Source organism: Scyliorhinus canicula, chromosome 4, assembly GCF_902713615.1.
Source record: "Scyliorhinus canicula chromosome 4, sScyCan1.1, whole genome shotgun sequence".
NCBI classification, from domain to species: Eukaryota; Metazoa; Chordata; class Chondrichthyes; order Carcharhiniformes; family Scyliorhinidae; genus Scyliorhinus; species Scyliorhinus canicula.
In genome coordinates, this window is record NC_052149.1 from 84,997,621 (window position 1) to 85,016,714 (window position 19,094).

The window sequence follows — 19,094 nt, forward strand, 5'->3', positions numbered from 1 at the left end:
ACCCTGAGCTACCCTTAGCAAGGCCATTTCAGAGGGCAGTTAAGAACAGCAAATTTCATTCCCAAAGGATATTTGTAAATCAGATAGGTTTCTTAATAATCTAGTAGTTACCTTGTCACCATTACTGATATTAGCTTTTTATTACAAATTTATTTATTGACTGAAGTTTAATTTCTCAGTTGGCATGGGGACATTTAAACCAATGCCTCTGTGCCATTAGTCCAGGCCTGTTGATTACAAATTCAGTAACATAACAATTATTCCACTGTTCCTAGTTAGCACTGTCTTCATTACTCTTCCAGTTCTACCTTTTGATTCCCAATTTAAACTTATTTTCTTTTTAGCCTAATCTCAAAACCTTTTTTGGTTCTTGTGTGGCTTATGGGTCTCATCGTCAATTTTGGGTTTGGAAGCTAGGTCAGAAAGATTGGGTATTGGATTTGTTTAAAAGAAGAAGCTTTTCCATCATTTGTGGCTCATTATCTGAAAGATTGAGATATTTCTTTTGCAGTTTAATCGCAGCCATGTAAGAATGTCCATTTTTTGTAAGCTTCACAGCTTGAGGAGAATGCATGTAGTCATGAAATTTGGAATTTCCTAATGTTTGACATTGATTTTAGAAGACATTGGTAAATTATGTGGAGGAGCCCCAACATTCCAGAGCTCCATTTTTTGATGGTACCTCTGTAAGGTAACCTTTGAGCAACTCACTACTCTGGATCGTGGCCTTTTGCAAAAAGTTAGCCTCACATACGTGAATAAAAGAGTTTTTTCATTTTGTGACACTCAAATGTGCACTTTACTGAAACTTAATTTATTTAACTTGTACAGTAGAAATAAAATAGAGGGACCATTTTTCAAAATTGAAGCAGATAAGAGTGTTGATGAAGAGGGTTAACATATCCTTTTTTAAGCAAAGATTCCAATTAAGGGCCAATCCACCTACCTTGCACATCTTTGGGTTGTGGGGGCGAAACCCATACAGACACGGGGAGAATGTGCAAAGTCCGCGTGGTCAGTGACCCGGGGTCGAACCCGGTCCTCGCCCCTAAAAGGCAATAGTGCTAACCACTGCGCCGCCGTGCCGCCCAGTATATCCTTGTATAAGAATATTATATGTTTCAGTGCCAGTATATTGGGATGCACAGTGGCGCTGCCAGGATCACTACTTTCAGGACAACCAGATGCATTTTGCCAGATAAGCTAATTATACTGACCAAACTGTACTAAACCTGAGGTTGTGAGATGTTGTCCAGTCCTGCTGGTTCTAATTTTTTTTTAAAATCATGTTATGTATGTGTAGGAACCTGAGCTGGGTAGTATGAATAAACTCTCTATGTGCAGATACTGTTCATTTAGTGGATTTTCTAATCCTGCTACTAGATGCACATTCGTGGGTCAAATTTAATCCATGGCTTGGATAAATATATATAGTTGCATGATGTGTGTTTGTGTATCATTAAATAGACCAGATGTAGCATAATGATTAATGTATTTTTTATTTGTAACCAGTTTGCATTGCTCTTTTTTCTTTTTTTGCAACATGTGGACAAAAATAACAGCCACAATTATTAAAGGTAAAATAATTCCAAAATACATTAGCAGTAAGTAGTTTTCTTGTAGTTCATCATTATTTATGTTCACCAAATGCAGCAACTGTAAGTCATTTCCAGGACCCTTCCCCTACCTGTCCTGCAGTAAAGTGGCTGATTGTTTGGACTTTTACTGACGTCACCTTGATCCAGCATCAGCTTTTCCCTAGGGAGATATATTCTGACTTTGTTGAATTTCCCACCGCAACACAGTTGAGATTAGGAACCCAGTTGCATGAACAATTAATCTTCAAATTCAAATTCATGGTGTTAGTAATTTGACTAAAAATTTTATTTTTGGGACATCCGGAGGTAATGGTGCAGGAATGAGTAGAGATACCACTTGCAGGAAATTCTCCGGCTACAACAGAGTAGATAAGCATGAAAGCAAGTGAGTGCAGTCCCACCCAGCTGCTGGAGAGATGGATGGTGTGAAAAGCATGTCAAAGGCTGCAGACACGTTGAGAAGAATGATGGGGCATAGTTTTGTCACAGTCACGTAGGATGTCATTTGTAAATTTGATTAGGGCTATTTCAGTGCAATGACAGGGGCAAACGTCTGACTGGAGGGATTCAAATATGAAGTTTCCAGAAAGGATGGGCAGATTTGGAAGGGGACATGTTCAAAGATTTTGTAGTGGTTAAGTGAAGTTGGAGACGCAGTAGTTTTCAAGGATCAGGGGCATGAAGGTGGGTTTTTTGAGGAGATGTTTTCAGATTTGAGGCAGAGCAGGATAGTACTAGAAGAGAAAGAACTGTTAACATCAGCTAACGTGGGAGCCAGGAAGGGAAGTTGAATGGTTAGTGGTTTGCTGGGAATAAGGTTGAGGGAGTAGGAGGTAAGTGTCATGAATAAGGTGAGCTCAGAGAGGGTACAAGGGCCATAAGTTCAGGTCAGGACAAAGGGGGAACGTTTGGGGAGGTTTTGTATGATGGGGCTAGGGAAAGGGAATGAGGTGGCAGAGATAGTAAACAGTTTGCAGATGATACTAAGATGAGTGATAGAGCAAAGTGTGCAGAGGACACAAAGTCTGCAGAGGGATGTAGATAGTTCAAGTGAGTGGGCAAGGGTCTGGCAGATGGAGTACAATGTTGGTAAATGTGAGGTCATCCATTTTGATCGAAATAACAGCAAAATGGACTGCTATTTAAATGGTAACAAATTGCAGCATGTGGCTGTGCAGAGGGACCTGGGTGTCCTTGTGCATGAATCGCAAAAAGGTAGTTTGCAGGTGCAGCATGTAATTAAGAAGGCAAATGGAATTTCGTCCTTCATTGATGGAGGAATGGAGTTTAAAAACACGGAGGTTATGTTGCAGCTGTATAGGGTGCTGGTGAGGCCACACCTGGAGTACTGTGTACATTTATGGTCTCCTTACTTGAGAAAGGATGTACTGGCACTGGTGGGGGTGCAGAAGAGATTCACTAGGTTGATTCCGGAGTTGAGAGGATTGGCCTATGGAGTGACTCACCTGATGAAGGAGCTACGCTCCGAAAGCTAGTGATTCCAAATAAACCTGTTGGACTTTAACCTGGTGTTATAAGACTTCTTACTGTGCCCACTCCAGTCCAACGCCGGCATCTCCACATCATCACAAAAAGATGAACCATGACCTTATTCAATGGTGGAGCAGGCTCGAGGGGTCTGCTCCGAGTTCTTATGTTCTTATTCTTCAGGTGTCAGTTTGGAGTGTCTTCCTGAATTATCTAAAACAATGGTTTCTATATCTACTTCCAATCGAGTGACTAAACTGTTATTTAGGAGTAGGAAGTGTTCACCTCCGAAACTTTTAAGAAAAATTCTACCTTATTTATATCACAAAAACACACTGTGCGTTTGTCTTATTTTCATTTAAACTTGTTGTAAGCTATGCTGAGAGTTCCCAATCTGAACTAAGTTGTTGCAAAGATCAGCTGTTGATGTGGAGAAATTAGTTAATTTAAGAACTGCTGGTAGAATTATGATATTGTGAAGAAATATCATCATGTTTATGATTATCAGTATTCTGAAATAAGATTACGTTGTATCTTCTGGTTGTTGTACGGTGTCCGGAATACCTTTGTTTTTTATTGTAGGAAGAGTCTTGTACAACTGTTAAGTACAATCTAGTATATAATTGTAAAGAAATAGCCAAAGTTACTTATGCAGCTGTACTTTGCAACTTTATTTTTTTTTATATTTCAATATTTGATTTTTAGATCTGGACATGGGAGACTCGGAACAGAATGCAGAAGATGACTTGCATTCCACAGGGTCAAACCCAGCCAGTTTCGAATGTCAGAGTGAAGCAACATCTTACATTAAAACTCCGTGCAGCGAGAAACTGGATGAATCAGCAAGTCAGTGCGATACCAGTGGTCAGTCAATCATACCTGATACAAAGACACCACAATGTGATGTTTTGTGCGGATCTGATCAGAACCCAATTACAGCTGCCAGTGATGTGTCTTCGGATACTGGTGATGTGAACGATCAGGGCGTACAAAGGACAGATAGTCATGGGACCACTGAAGATGAACAGGGATCTTGTGCTCAGACTTCAGGTCAGGGAAAGAAGGGGACTGATGGTGAGGTAGAAACAGAGCAAGAGTCTAATCCAAATATCAGCCAAGAAACAGAGTCTCGGACAATAGACTCCTTGTTATCAGACTGGAAGGAAGAAATAGACGCCTTTGAAATGATGGATAAGGATGAACTATGACCGTAAATCATACATTTGTATGATGAGTTTTTGTTTTCCACAGAAGATCTGGATACAATTGTGTGCAGTGGCATTCGCTGACCAACTAGAAGAATCTGATGATCAATTTCTGATTTGTATCAACTTATGTGTGTGAAAAAGAGGTCAGGATTTACTGGTTGTCGTTTCTGCCAGGTCATTACTTGATTCACTTGAAGATGCCAGTCACATTAATGCTTCTTCCTGATGCAGCACGTCTCAGATTCAACTGACTGAGAAATGTGCAGAAATCAAGGGAACTCCCATTACATTGTTCTCTACTTTTCCTTCCCTCCCGACTCACATGCACACTTTTTTTCTTTGTTGTAGAGCAGCAACATGGTTTTGTTGCTGTATCATTGCAAATTTCCTTTCAAAACCACGTCATGCTGTGGCATTTTCCCACTGTAAGGTTACAGGATTACAACTCTCCTGATTGGAATATCAAATTGCTTCATTTATGGTTTTTAATCCCACAATTACTGAAATATGATCTGAACTCATTTGTTTTCCTTTTGTTTGAAAGGTATTTCCAATAATATTTGATAAAACTCCTTTTGGAGCAACAAAATTTGTTAAGATATTGCAACACAATTCCAACTAAATTGATAAAAAGGTAAGTTACATTAACTCAATGTTGTACAACTACTATTTGGGATTTGTAACATTTTTATCATTGGCTTCTATTTTCAACTCATTCTGTCTTAACTTTTTAAAGTTTTATTCCCCCATTCCATTCTTAATCCTTTTATCTTCTTTATAATAGGCTACAGGGACAATACATTCATTCTTACAACAAAGACTGACCAGTGCTGAGGACCCGAGTTCGATCCTGGCCCCAGGTCACTGTCCATCTGGAGTTTGCACATTCTCCCCGTGTTTGCGTGGGTCTCACCCCCACAATCTAAAGATGTGCAGAAAGGCGGATTGGTTATGCTAAATTACCCTTAATTTGAAAAAAAACCTAAATTTATATTTAAAAAAACAAAGACTGACATGTCGCCAATAGACATTGCGAGCTGGATTTTTTTCAGTTGTGTTTAGATCCCGTCGTTGGCCTTCGTTCTGGGTCGGGAACCCAAAAGTGGCTGCGGTTGAATATTGGTTGCAACCTTCCCGGAGGCAGCCAATTAAGAAGCCGCGTCCGGAAACCCTGTTCAATGAAGAACGGTGTGCGCATCAGGGAGCAGAAGGCCCAATAGAGCAGCCACAGCAATGTCCAGCTGCAGTTCCACCAAGCGAAGTGAATACTGCTGCAGAAGAGGGAGACCTAAAGGGTGCTTCGAAATTGAACAAAAGGTGGCATTGTGAGGGGCTTCTGGTGGAGGGATAAGCCTCTCCGGAGCAATACCATGGGCCGATTGTGGTCCCTGTGCGCCCCACAGCCCCCTGAAACAACCATTCAATGCACTTGCATTGGCCCACAACCCTACGGTTGAGAAGCCTCCCCCCCCCCCCCCCCCCCCCCCCCCCCCTTCCTCAATTGGCAAGCTCTGCACTTAGAAGGGAACTGCTCTAATGGCAGGAATCTGCTTTGGCCTTCAGAAAATAACCTGTAAGTGCAACCTTAATACCTGAATTAAACTAATTGGCTGCATGTCTCAATGGAGTGTGCTACTTTGATCCATGCGCTCAATCATCGAAAAGCATCTTTCTCCTATTTTCCTACCCTCCTCTTCTACCACCATCCAAACACATGCACAGTTCCAAACCCCTCTTGAAAGTTGAGCCCTACATTGCATGTTCTCTTTGTCAGATTCCTCTGTTTCATCGATGTTAACTGAATTATTCAACTGGTGTTGGTTCGCGTAACGGTTCCAATCTTAGGTAGGAGTACATCTTAGTTTCCAGGTGCCAGCTTCTCCACATGAGTTAAATGCTCACGATTTACTGCAGAGAGAGAACTAGGCTGTAAGATTATTTTGGATGGGCAGCACGGTGGCACAATAGTTAACTTTGCTGCTTCATGGTACCAAGGACCCAGGTTCGATCCTGCCCTGGGTCACTGTCCATGTGGAGTTTGCGCAATTCTCCCCCTGCCTGCGTGGGTCTCACCCCCACAACCCAAAGATGTGCAGGGTAGGTGGATTGGCTACACTAAATTGCCCCTTAATTGGAAAAAAAAGAATTGGGTACTTTAAATTTATATTAAAAATGATGATTATTTTGACAGCATTTCAGAAAATGATCTATTTGAATTGTATAAAGCCACAGAGCAAAATGTACTTTGGAGGAATTTAATCTTGTGGCTTGTAAAAAATGTTTCATTTGAAATGCTTCTGAATAGGTGATCAAACTGGTTGACTTCGGGCAGTTTTCAGGAGTATTTCTGTAACCGACTTCTTTTCTCCCTCACTAGTGATGACCTGGAATATTCAAGTTGTGTTACATGGGAGTGTTTCATTTTTGAAATCGCACTTGCTCAACCATAAGATTTTAAACAACTTGTTTTTTCTTTCTACCAGACATAATGGAGCCCCGTAACTGTTAGTACGGTAGTGTGCCATAATAGTGAACAGCTGTGGAACACTCTGCATTGAGTTAGATAGTTCATTGACACTAACTTTTTACCCCTTCAAAGTAATTCACCACCATACCCCACCATTAGAAACAACTGCCTGATAAACGTCTTTATGCTCCAGTTATGTGCCTTAGAGCATTTTACTATGTTAAAGGCACTATATAAATGCAAGTTGCTGTTGCTTGTTGCCTCACTCTTCAGTAACACAGGAATTTAGTTGACAAATATGCTGCCCAGTGTGCAACTGATTCATGTGTACCAAATTCCACCTGTGTTGAATTGGCTGATCTCAGTTGAAGGACTGCAACTGGCCTCCTCATCACTCGTATGAAAGGGAAAACTATGCACAGTGAATGTGTGAGAGGAGAGTTTGTGGCTTAGTTCAGCAGGTTGATCAGGGACAGTCAGACAAATGGATGTTCAAAGGCCGTATGACCTTTTGGCTTTTAATATCTGGACACGTAAGAGCAAATCACTTAGATACATTACAGGGAAGCTTCCACGGCTTTGTAGTACTCTATCCCACCAAGGTATTAAGAGTGAAAATAAGGGGTGGGAGAGAGGTATTTATATGTTCTAAAATGCACAAATGTCTCATGGGTCTGATTGTTTTCCAACAAATTAGTTTACATTTATAATATCTTTATATCCCTGTATTCTTTGTAAGTGTTTTACTTGCACACACAGTTTATGGTCTGGACTTTATTGCACTAGCAGTAAAAGCATGCCAATTCATATTGTAGAAAATTCCTACAAATTTAATTTCCTGCAGTTTGTTTGAGCTGGAAGCTACCACTCATTTCTTAAACTATCATATAATGTTTGATTTTGGAGTTTTGTTTAACAATTGAATGCAATTAATATGTCAGACCTTGGTATCTTGTGTTTCCCAGTTTGTATTATCAGGCTTGGTTCAGTCATATGCTTTATATTAAAATCAACTGGGGAGGACAGTGTGCACCCTTGAAGGAATGATCTACCATTGCCCACTGAAAAATGTGCACATCCTTGTTCTCTAAATATAACCATTATGAAAACTAATTTGCACAATATTCATAGAGGCATTTTCTTTACTGTTTGTATCCTTTGAATATTGAAAGCTTGTTATATTTCCCTTACCATGCAGAAATCCTTCTGCAATTTTCAACGGTTTAAATTGCAAAGGACTTTCTTGAAGGCTAGGTTCCTGTTCACAGTACTGTTGAGTTGACAATCTGTATGTCACTATTATTCAGTATCTGATAGTTATTATCTCAGTAAACCATCAATCGTGCACTTTTTCAAAGTGTCTGCCCATGTTAGCTTCATGTTGTATATTACCGTTCATAATTAGATCACATAATTATTGATGGATGTTAAATCTGTTTTGTTCTATGATTCCACTATAATTTGGAGAAGTAATCTGGCAAAAATACAGAGAGCTTTGCTTAGTTGTTGCTGAACACAAGGTATAGACCTAGTTGTTAATTTTACTGACCCAAATAATATAATTATTGTCCTAGAAAATGCGTTGGGAAGGAATGTTTAAAATTCTATCCATTTCTGAATAGTCCAGATTCATTAAGGACAAATCCATCTGTGGTAATTAAGTTGTTGCTTAACTGCTAAATGTACAAAATTAGGGACTAAAATCATTTTATTTTAAATTGGAAAAGGCAAATAGGCATACAGTTTGAATGATTTTTAAGTCCAGGAGGTGGCGCTGCCTTGCACTCTTCCCCATTCATGATAATGCTGCAGTGTGGGTAATCAATACTTGTGAATTGGGTTAACATCATGTGAAGGGAAATGACAATTCCAACTTGAAGCTGGAAATATGCAAACAAGGCATTCAAATGTGAAACTGTTTAATATTTTTAAAATGAAAATTTAGTAATATGCAAAGAAAAGTGATGGGGTATGCATTTGTCTTTTCAATGGTTTTAATTTGAACTGAAATTAGATTTCATATTGGGATCTGTTCCTTTTGCGTGATTGTGGCATTTCTGCATTAATTGGACAGATAGGGAGTGTCTGTAGAATTTAAACAGCAGGTACAGTGCGGTGTCTTTCTTTTTAAAACAAATGGTGTCTGCACCTCAGAAACCCTGTAAATAAGATGGACAGCTGTAAAATGTAAGCTGTGATGTAAAACAGTCTGGTCAATTTTGTAGATATGATCACTGTACATATTTGTGCATTTGATTACTGTGATTACTTCTGATTGTAAAGATTTAAAATAAACCAATGTAAATATAATAAGTCTCTGTCTGTATTTTGATCTGATAATTCAAAGTAATTTAATTTAGGATCCCCAAATGAGTGCATTCTCACCACCTTGAAAATTTCACAATTTTAGGTTTTACAATTTGGTATACCCATGTGAATAGATTGAATATTAGTGAATGTTTGTCTTTACTGCATCTACTGAATACTGTGCACAAAACTGTTTAAATATTTTGTTTAGTGGTTTGTGCAGTATCTATAATATGCACTATTACCAAACTGTTCCAAATGTACAAGTCACGAATGCATTAAAAGCAAAAAGCCTGTAATGGGGGCTAGTTTAGCTCAGTGGCCTAGACAGCTGGTTTGTGATGCAGAACAAGTCCAGCAGCACAAGTTCAATTCCCGTATCAGTGGGTATTCTGAATTCTCCCTCTGTGTACCCAAACAGGCACCTGAATGTGGCGATGAGGGTCTTTTCACAGTAACTTCATTGCAATGTAAGTCTACTCGTGACAATAAAGATTATTTATTTATTTATTTATATCTTGGATGATGGCCTGGAAGGAAAAGCCAATGGAGTTGGAGACAGGATCCAAAGCAGCAGCGGGTATGCCTCATGCAAGACATGAATGCAGAGAGAGCAATGAGGGAGAAGCAGAAAAGTGAGAATTTAAGGTGAGGGAACTTGGACTCGCATGGTGGAGAGAAATCTGCAGAAATTATCACAATCTTAGAGAGAGACAGCCCTGGATTTACTTATTGTTTCTTGTATAACCTTTGTGAAGGAATTATTAAACATAGATATAGAACATACAGTGCACAAGGAGGCGATTCGGCCCATCGAGTGCACCGACCCATTTAAGTCCTCATTTTCACCCTATCCCCGTAACCCAATAACCCGTCCTAACCTTTTTTGGACACTAAGGGCAATTTAGCATGGCCAATCCCCTAACCTGCACGTCTTTGGACTATGGGAGGAAACCGGAGCACCCGGAGGAAACCCACGCAGACACGGGGAAAACGTGCAGACTCTGCACAGACAGTGACCCAGCGGGGAATCGAACGTGGGACCCTGGCGCTGTGAAGCCACAGTGCTAGCCACTTGTGCTACCGTGCTGGTCAAATTAGAGCAGAACCTTTATGTACTGTACTTGTGCCCTCTGACGGCAGCGTTCTCCCAGTTCAAGGCCTCACTGACTCTGCCATCACCCAAATTAAAACGATGGTGAACGGCAGAGGTACATGGAACTGTCTGAAGTTATAATCTCAGTGCATCCAAGATAAGGTAAAACTAGTTTGTAGGCAATAGAAATTTTTTTAAATTCTAGAGTTTTAAGTGATCTTTGAAGCAATTTCACTGAACCCTTTCAAACATGGATTCACTGGTCATACCACTGGGAAATGTCCATACTCCATGTTCTGATTCCCAATAAACAACCCTTTGCTCACTCTAATGGAGCAGGAATACAGTATGGAAAATAAGCCAACTTCTGAGGCAGATGTACCACATCAGATGTTAACCCCAACATAATTTGTAGGCTCTGCTGATCATATGGGTGTTCTCGGATGGTCCTCCTTTTCTGTGGACTCCAGGTGCGGTACTGGAGAGACTGTAGTCATACTCTGGTATATGCTAAACACTTGAGAGTCTAATACAGGACTGACTGATCTTGGTGCCGAAATTTATCCCATCTGTTAACCCTTTGTACTGCATCTCCTCCAAATATACTATCTGATTCTCGATGACAATATGAAACTGTTAATTATTTACACTATAATTCTGTAACTCCTTTTTTACAATTCTAGCTTTTATCCAATCCCTACTCTTACCCCTCCCCAAGTCTCAGTTTTGTGGGATTCAATCTCCCACAGTATATTTGATCTTTAGCGAAGATGTCTTGGAGGCATGCAGTATTAACCACTGTGCTACTCCAATTTTTACAATGTATAAAATAGTAAGGGGAAGTGGGAATGAATAGGTATAGAAGATAAGAGGAGAGGATATTAAAGGCCAAATTATAAAAAGATTAAATAAAACATTTTCAGGGAGCCATATGATTATAAGTAGTGATGAAATACTAAAGAAAAATAATGCAGCACTAATGAAAAATAAAGGCATATAAAATTTCCTTCATAACAATGTACAGAGCATCAGCAATAAAGCATGAGAATCAGAGGTAGGAGTGAAGAAATAGATGTAATTCTGATAATGGCAGACTGTAATAGTGAAGAAGGGCAGTGGGTTACCTGTATTCAATAACAGTAGTAAGAAAGGGCATAAAGAGCTAGAAAAAGATCCCATATTGATCGTGATAAAGAATAAATAGGGATTGGTCCCACAACCAGGGGCATACTAAACATCAACAAAGAAAATGACAAAGAAATGCACGGCAAAACATATGAAAGGAGTAAAAAGAAAGGAATGAGAATCATGGAGGATTTTAACTATCCCCAAGTAAACTGGCTGGGGGAAAGTGAAAGGGGGAAGAAGCCCAATAGGGGAAGAAATAATAGTAGACCTAATAATGGGAAATGAACTGAAACAGTAAAGCTTCGGGGAATAGCTAAGAAATAGTGATCACATCATGTTAAGATTTAGGATAATGATTGAAAGAGGCTTATAGATAGTACAAATATCAAAATTATAGATCAAAATAGAGGCAGGTATGAAGGAATTAAATTTGAGCAAAAGGATGTAAACTGGAAAAAAATATTCATAGATTGAAAAACAGTGGCCAATATTTAAAGGACATACCCTTTTGGAGGTCTAATCATGACACTTTGACAGCCACTTGGGTTGTGACCAGCTTGAAGAAGTGAAGGAGATTGTTCAGGCAAGATTTTCCTTTCTGAACACATTTTGACTGCTGCTAACTCAGTTATTATTGCATTTTATAAATTCATAAGTTTACTTCTGCTGTTTGATTTGTTCACTTCTGATAGAACTGAAGGAGGCCAATTTGGTCTGTTGCTGCCTGAGTTAGTTTTGAGCTCTTCTTTTCTCTTGACCATTCTGAGGTTTGAGTCTTCCAGGAGTACAACAATTTCCAGTTCACAATTGCTGATAAAGGCAGCTCTATTAAATCAAATATTTTTCAATATGTTTCCAATCAATCAGCATAGCTGACTGGATAATGTACAATATGGAAAACAATTTCAGATATATTTGTTCTGCAGTGAAATCCAAAAACGAAGTTATAAAATCAAGAGAACCTTCTAGGTTTGCTTTAAATTTATAATGAAAAATTAAAATAATCTGATTGCGGGATAATTAATCATATATTTCATGGCTAAGTTGAGTCACTTTGGTCAAAGTGGCTCATTGTCAAGGATCAATCCAAACCTTGTCCGTTTTGTAATAAATTCATTAGAAAGGGTGTGCATTTATACAGAGACTTTCCATGATCTCAGGATCTCCAAAGTGTTTGCCAGCTAACAAGGTACATAGATCCATACATAGATAGAGAAGAAAGTAGCAGGAGGAGGCCTTTGGCCCTTTGAGCCTGCTCCTCCATTTATCACGATCATGGCTGATCATCCAACTCAATTGCCTAATCCTGCTTTCCCCCCGTAGTCTTTGATCCCATTCTCCTCAAGTGCTATATCTAAACGTCTCTTGAATATATTCAATGTTTTAACATCAACTACTTCCTGTGGTAATGAATTCCACAGGTTCACCACTCTTTGGGTGAAGAAATGTCTCCTCATCTCTGTCTGAAATGGTTTACCCTGGATCCTCAGACTGACCCTGGTTCTGGACACACCCATCATTGGTAACATCTTCCCTGCCTAGTCCTGTTAGAATTTTTTAAGTGTCTATGAGATCCCCCCTTATTCTTCTGAAATCCAGCGAGAACAATCTTAACCTAGTCAATCTCTCCTCACATGACATCCCGCCATCCCTTGAATCAGTCTGGTAAACCTTCGCTGCGCTCCCTCGAGAGCAAGAACATCCTTCCTCAGAAAAGGAGACCAAAACTGCACACAATATTCTAGGTGTGGCCTCACCAAGGCCCTGTATAATTGCAGCAACACATCCCTGCTTCTGTACTCGAAAGCTCTCGCAATGAAGGCCAACATACCATTAGCCTTCCTTACCACCTGCTGCAATTGTATGCTTACCTTCAGCAACTGGTGCACAAGGACACCCAGGTCCTGCTGCACACTCCCCTCTCCCAATTACAACCATTCAGGTTGTAATCTGCCTTTTTGCTTCAAAAGTGAATAACCTCACATTTATCCAAATTATACTGCATCTGCCATTGATTTGCCCACTCGCCCAAGCTGTCCAGATCATGCTGTAGGATTCCTACATCCTCGTCACAGTTCACCCTCCCACCCAGCTTGGTATAATCTGTAAACTTTGAGATGTTGCATTTTATTCCCTCATCCAAATCATTAATATATATCGTGAATAGCTGGAGTCCCAGCACCGATGCCTGTGGCACCCCACTAGTTACTGCCTGCCAATTTGAAAAGAACCTATTAATTCCTACTCTTTGTTTCCTCTCTGCTAACCTCTCTATCCACCTCAATACACATCAATACACTTCCCCCCAATCCCCAAGTACTTCTTAAGCATAGCACGCAGCAGCACAGCAAAGTTCTATAACAGCAAAATGGTAATACCACAAGAAATTAAATGAAATGAAAATTGCTTATTGTCACAAGTAGGCTTCAAACGAAGTTACTGTGAAAAGCCCCTAGTCACCACATTCCGGCGCCTATTCGGGGAGGCTGGTACGAGAATTGAACCATGCTGCTGGCCTGCCTGGTCTGCTTTCAAAACCAGCAATTTAGCCCAGTGCTAAACCAGCCCCTTAGACCTCCAAAAAGGGGATGTTTAGTGATGGGTGGAAAGCAAAGGATACTTTGAAGAGTTTTGTTGGCTTCAGTGATTTATGTTGGGCCAATGGTGTTTTTAATTTAGAGTACCCAATTTTTTTCCCAATTAAGGGGCAATTCAGCGTGGCCAATCCACCTACCTTGCACATCGTTTCGAGTTGTGTGGGGGGGAGACCCACACAGACACGGGAAGAATGTGCAAACTCCACACGGGCAGTGACCCGGGGCCGGGATTGAACTCGGGTCCCCAGTGCCGTGAGACAGCGGTGCTAACCGCTGCGCCATCGTGCTGCCTGGGTCACTGATTTTAAAAACTTAATGTAAATTGGTCAAATTTGCAGATGTTATCGAACCAGGTGGAGCATTAGAGTCAGAAGATTGAAGCTCATAAATGATGTATGTGGGCAGGACAATGGAAAATGAAATTTAATGTAGGCAAATGGGAAGTGCACCATTTAGGGAGGAAGGATATGGTGGCTGCGGGGCAGGGATGGGGAGGTGGTGCCATATATACTCCATGACCGATGTTGAATTAGCAAAGGATTAATTTGAAAGTGATCTGGGAGGCTTAGTAAGCTTGATGCTGAAATACTCAAATGCTGCAATCAATAAAACCATAAGAATGTTCAACTAGGAGGGGGCGGCCGGTGCCGCAGTGGTCAATCCCGGCCCTGGGTTACTGTCCTTGTGGAGTTTGCACGTTCTCCCCATGACTGTGTGGGCCTCGCCCCACAACCGAAAGATGTGCCGGATAGGTGGATTGGCCATGCTAAATTGCCGCTCTTTTTTAAAAAAAAAAAAATTTTTTTAATGTTCATCTAGGCAACCAGAACAGTCAAATACAAATCTGAGAAAGCAGTGATGAGACCGTACAGTACCCTGGTCAGATTGGCGGTCAAGTGAAGCCTCATCAACACTCCAGGAGAGAAGAGTAGTGAGAGAGTACATTTATAGAGTGTAGACTAGTGTTAGTTGAGTGTAGATTGTAGATTACTAGATTATTGTTTGCGTAGGAGTAAGTGGTCAAGCTTTAATAAGTAGTGCAATAAAATGTTAACCTTGTTAACGAACTTAGCTTCTATGGTTTTGGGAATACTGCAACATCCACCCTGCGAACTAGAATCACAAAGAACACCACAGTTACGACCTCCTGTGCTACCGCCTCATGCCAAGCATAGTTGTTCGACCAATGTCCAAACCGACATTGCTCAAGCACATCACCTGGCAATGACCGTTTTCTCTGACATCTTAGCCTTTGGTGGATTCCACAAACCAAGGGCGGGATTCTCCGACCCCACGCAGGGTCGGAGAATCGGCCGGCAGCGGCGTTATTCCCGCTCCCGCAGGGTTTTTAAATCTCTGACCGGCCAAAAACCGGCGCTGTGCAAATCCCGCCGGCAGCCTCTGAAAACAGCTGGCGCCGGCGGGATTTCATTTTTTTTTTTAAGATTCCACAAATCTCCGGCCCGGATGGGCCGAAGTCCCGCCGACTTGGCCACGGGTCACGTCGGCGAAAATCACAGTTGCTTTAAAACGGCGTCAACCATTGATGATGGTTGACGCCGTTCAGTGTCGGGGGGTGGGTTGCGGCATCGGTGGGGGGGGGGGGTGGGTTGCGGCATCGGGGGGTGGGTTGCAGCATCGGGGGGTGGGTTGCGGCATCGGGGGGTTTGGGGGCAGCGGCGTGCAGAGAGGGGGGGCTACGGATGCCCTGGGCCAGCGCACCGTCGCCCCCCCCTCTGTACGCCGCTGCCCCCTACCCCAACCACCCCCCCTCACCACCCCTACCCCCCTCTGTACGCCGCTGCCCCCTACCCCAACCACCCCCCCTCACCACCCCCCCTCACCACCCCTACCCCCTACCCCAACCAACCCCCCTCACCACCCCTACCCCCCTCCCCACCACCCCTACCCCCCTCCCCACCACCCCTACCCCCCTCCCCCCCACCCCTACCCCCCTCCCCACCACCCCTACCCCCCTCCCCACCACCCCTACCCCCCGCCCCACCACCCCTACCCCCCTCCCCACCACCCCACCCCCCTCCCCACCACCCCACCCCCCTCCCCACCACCCCTACCCCCCTCCCCACCACCCCTACCCCCCTCCAACGCCGCCCCCCCATCTCTCGCAACGCCGCAACCCCCCACCCTCAACGCCGCAACCCCCCACCCTCAACGCCGCAACCACCCCCCCCTCAACGCCGCAACCACCCCCCCCTCATCGCCGCAACCCCCCCCCTCTCAACGCCGGGTCCCCCCTCAACGCCGGTACCCACCCCTCAACGCCGGTACCCACCCCTCAACGCCGGTACCCACACACCCCCCCCCCCCTCTCCTCCTCCCCCCCTTCCTTCCTCCTCCCCCCTCCTTCCTCCTGCCCCCCCTTCTTCCTCCTTCCCCCCTTCTTCCTCCTCTCCCCCTCCTCTCCCCCCCCTTCCTTCCTCCGTCCCCCCTCCTTCCTCCTCCCCCCCTTCCTTCCTCCGTTAGTGGGGGGGGGGGTGCGGCGTTAGTGGGGGGTGGGGGGGTGCGGCGTTGGAGGGGGGTAGGGGTGGTGAAGGGGGTGGGGGTGGTGAAGGGGGTAGGGGTAGGGGTGGGGAGGGGTTGGGGTAGGGGTGGGGAGGGGGTTGGGGTAGGGGCAGCTGCGTGCAGAGGGGGGGTGGCGGTGCGTTGGCCCCGGGCATCCGTCGACCCCCTCCTCTGCACGCAGCTGCCCCTACCCCAACCCCCCCCTCACCACCCCTACCCCCTTCACCACCCCTACCCCCCCTCCAACGCCGCACCCCCCCCCACTAACGGAGGAAGGAAGGGGGGGAGGAAGGAAGGGGGGGGGGAAACGGAGGAAGGAAGGGGGGGAGGAGGAAGAAGGGGGGAAGGAGGAGAGAGGGGGTGTGTGTGGGTACCGGCCTTCAGAGGGAGGGGGACGGGGTGTGGGTACCGGCGTTGGGGGGGGGTTGCGGCGTTGCGAGAGATGGGGGGGCGGCGTTGGAGGGGGGTAGGGGTGGTGGGGAGGGGGGTAGGGGTGGTGGGGAGGGGGGTAGGGGTGGTGTGGTGGGGAGGGGGGAGAGGTAGGGGGAGGGGTGGGTGGGGAGGGGGGAGGGGTGGTGGGGAGGGGGGTGGTTGGGGAGGGGGGTAGGGGTGGTGAGGGGGGGTGGTTGGGTAGGGGGCAGCGGCGTACAGAGGGGGGGGCGACGGTGCGTTGGCCCCGGGCATCCGTCGCCCCCCCTCTCTGCACGCCGCTGCCCCCCCTCTCTGCACGCCGCTGCCCCCCAAAACCCCCCCCCCATGCCGCAACCCCCCCCATGGCCGCAACCCCCCCCATGCCGCAACCCCCCCCCCCCCCATGCCGCAACCCCCCCCATGTCCGCAAACCCCCCCCCCCATGCCGCAACCCCCCCCCCCCCATGCCGCAACCCCCCCCCCCATGCCGCAACCCCCCCCCCCATGCCGCAACCCCCCCCCCCCCCCCCCCAAATGCCGGAAACCCCCCCCCCCCCCCCAAATGCCGGAACCCCCCCCCCCCCCCCAAATGCCGGAACCCCCCCCCCCCCCAAATGCCGGAACCCCCCCCCAAATGCCGGAACCCCCCCCCCCCCCCAAACGCCGGGTCAGTCTCTCTCCTCCTCCTCCTCCAAAAAACGCCGGGTCTCACCACTTCCGCAGCTGGTGAAACTGACACGTATTGCGTCAGTCAGCTGCTGGCCCCTCCGGGAACGGAGAATAGCGGCCTTAAAGAAGGCCCCGACGCCGGAGTCATCTACACCGATTTTTCTCGCCGGAAATCGGCGTTACGACGGTCTGCAGAGAATTTCGCCCCAAATGTCTACAAGCCTCCATACACTAGCTGGGAGCAGCAAGTCTTGTTCATTCTCCCCCATCCAGCCATCAATGTGGGGGACTTTATTAAGACGGGGGATAACCAGTACTGGACAGTGACGGTGAAGCGCTTGCAGAGTGGGCATCCAGAAACGATCTGACAGGGGCTGGTTTAGCACAGGGCTAAATAGCTGGCGTTTAAAGCAGACCATGGCAGGCTAGCAGCGCAGGTTCAATTTCCATACCAGCCTCGCCGAACAGGCGCCAGAATGTGGTGACTAGGGGCTTTTCACAGTAACTTAATTTTTTTGAAGTCTACTTGTGACAATAAGCGATTTTCATTTCATTTTCATACATGGCCCCAAACTGCGAGGAACATTCCAGTCAGTCAGATGGTGTAGGGATTACTCTCCTGACCTGTGCTGGGCCAGTTGTCTTGATGGGACGTTGCACCCTGCACATAGCCTGGTCTTAGATGACTTCCCACAGAGCCAACCCTGCCCTTTCCTCGTTCACATAGGCCTACAGGTACCAATAGTTAACAGCCCCAAGAATCTGCAATGGAACTTCCAGAAAGCCAACTAGACACGATACAGTGAAATCTTGGAACGCAGCATCTCGACAATCCCACTCCGAAACATCACTGTTAAAGCATGTAACCAGCTCTGTGGTGCCATCTACAAAGCAGTCTGCATGGCAATTCCCGAGGCTATCAACCCATCTATATTCTATGCTTAGATGACGAGTGTGCTGCCCTCCTGAAAGCATATGAAGCATCAGGAGACTCCGAGGAAGTAGACCATCTGATCGAGTCCCTCAATAATACAGTGCAGAAGAGGTCTTCTGCCGAATGGGTCTGCACTGTGCATGAACAATGCCTAACCTGCCTACCTAATCCCATTTACCAGCACCTGGCCCACAACTTCGAATGTTAAGATGTGCCAAGGTACTTTTTAAAGGATATGAGGCAATCTGCCTCTACCACCCTCCCAGACAGTGCATTCGAGACTGACACCACCCTCTAGGCAAAAAGGTTTGTCCTCAAATCACCCCTAAACCTCCTGTCCCTCACCTTGAACTTGTGTCTCCATCCAGTGCCGGGGGAACTGTCACCTTCCCACACTGGGAACCGTTGAACAATTGCCGTTGGGGCCCCTCAGAAGAGCCCAAAAGTCTGTTCCTGGCGGGAGCTGCCGAATGTGCGACCTACCTCGGCATAGCCACAACCGGAAGTCGCCTCCGTGTACATTTTAAGAACTCCACTCCATCTAACCCCTTGACACAATGACTATCCCAATTAATGTTGGGAAAGATGAAGTCACCAAATATAATTACCCAATTATTATTTTTACATACCTCTGCGAATTGCGCGTTTATTTGCCCCACAATTTCCCA

At 45.1% G+C, this 19,094-nt stretch overlaps 1 protein-coding gene across 3 annotated transcripts in view; it reads left to right on the forward strand.

Annotated features, from left to right (window-relative positions):
• Positions 1-9,071, forward strand: part of edem3 (ER degradation enhancer, mannosidase alpha-like 3) — an 85,561-nt gene extending 76,490 nt beyond the window's left edge. Inside the window, exons 20-21 of one of the 3 annotated variants that reach the window (XM_038794651.1) lie at positions 1,563-1,577; positions 3,792-9,071. In XM_038794651.1, coding sequence (XP_038650579.1) covers positions 1,563-1,577; positions 3,792-4,294 — 518 coding nt within the window. In that variant the 3' untranslated portion in view covers positions 4,295-9,071. Of the gene's footprint in view, positions 1-1,562; positions 1,578-3,783 lie in introns of all 3 variants that reach the window. The other 2 variants (XM_038794652.1, XM_038794653.1) reach the window with 2 other exon arrangements.
• The last annotated feature ends 10,023 nt before the right edge of the window (positions 9,072-19,094 follow it).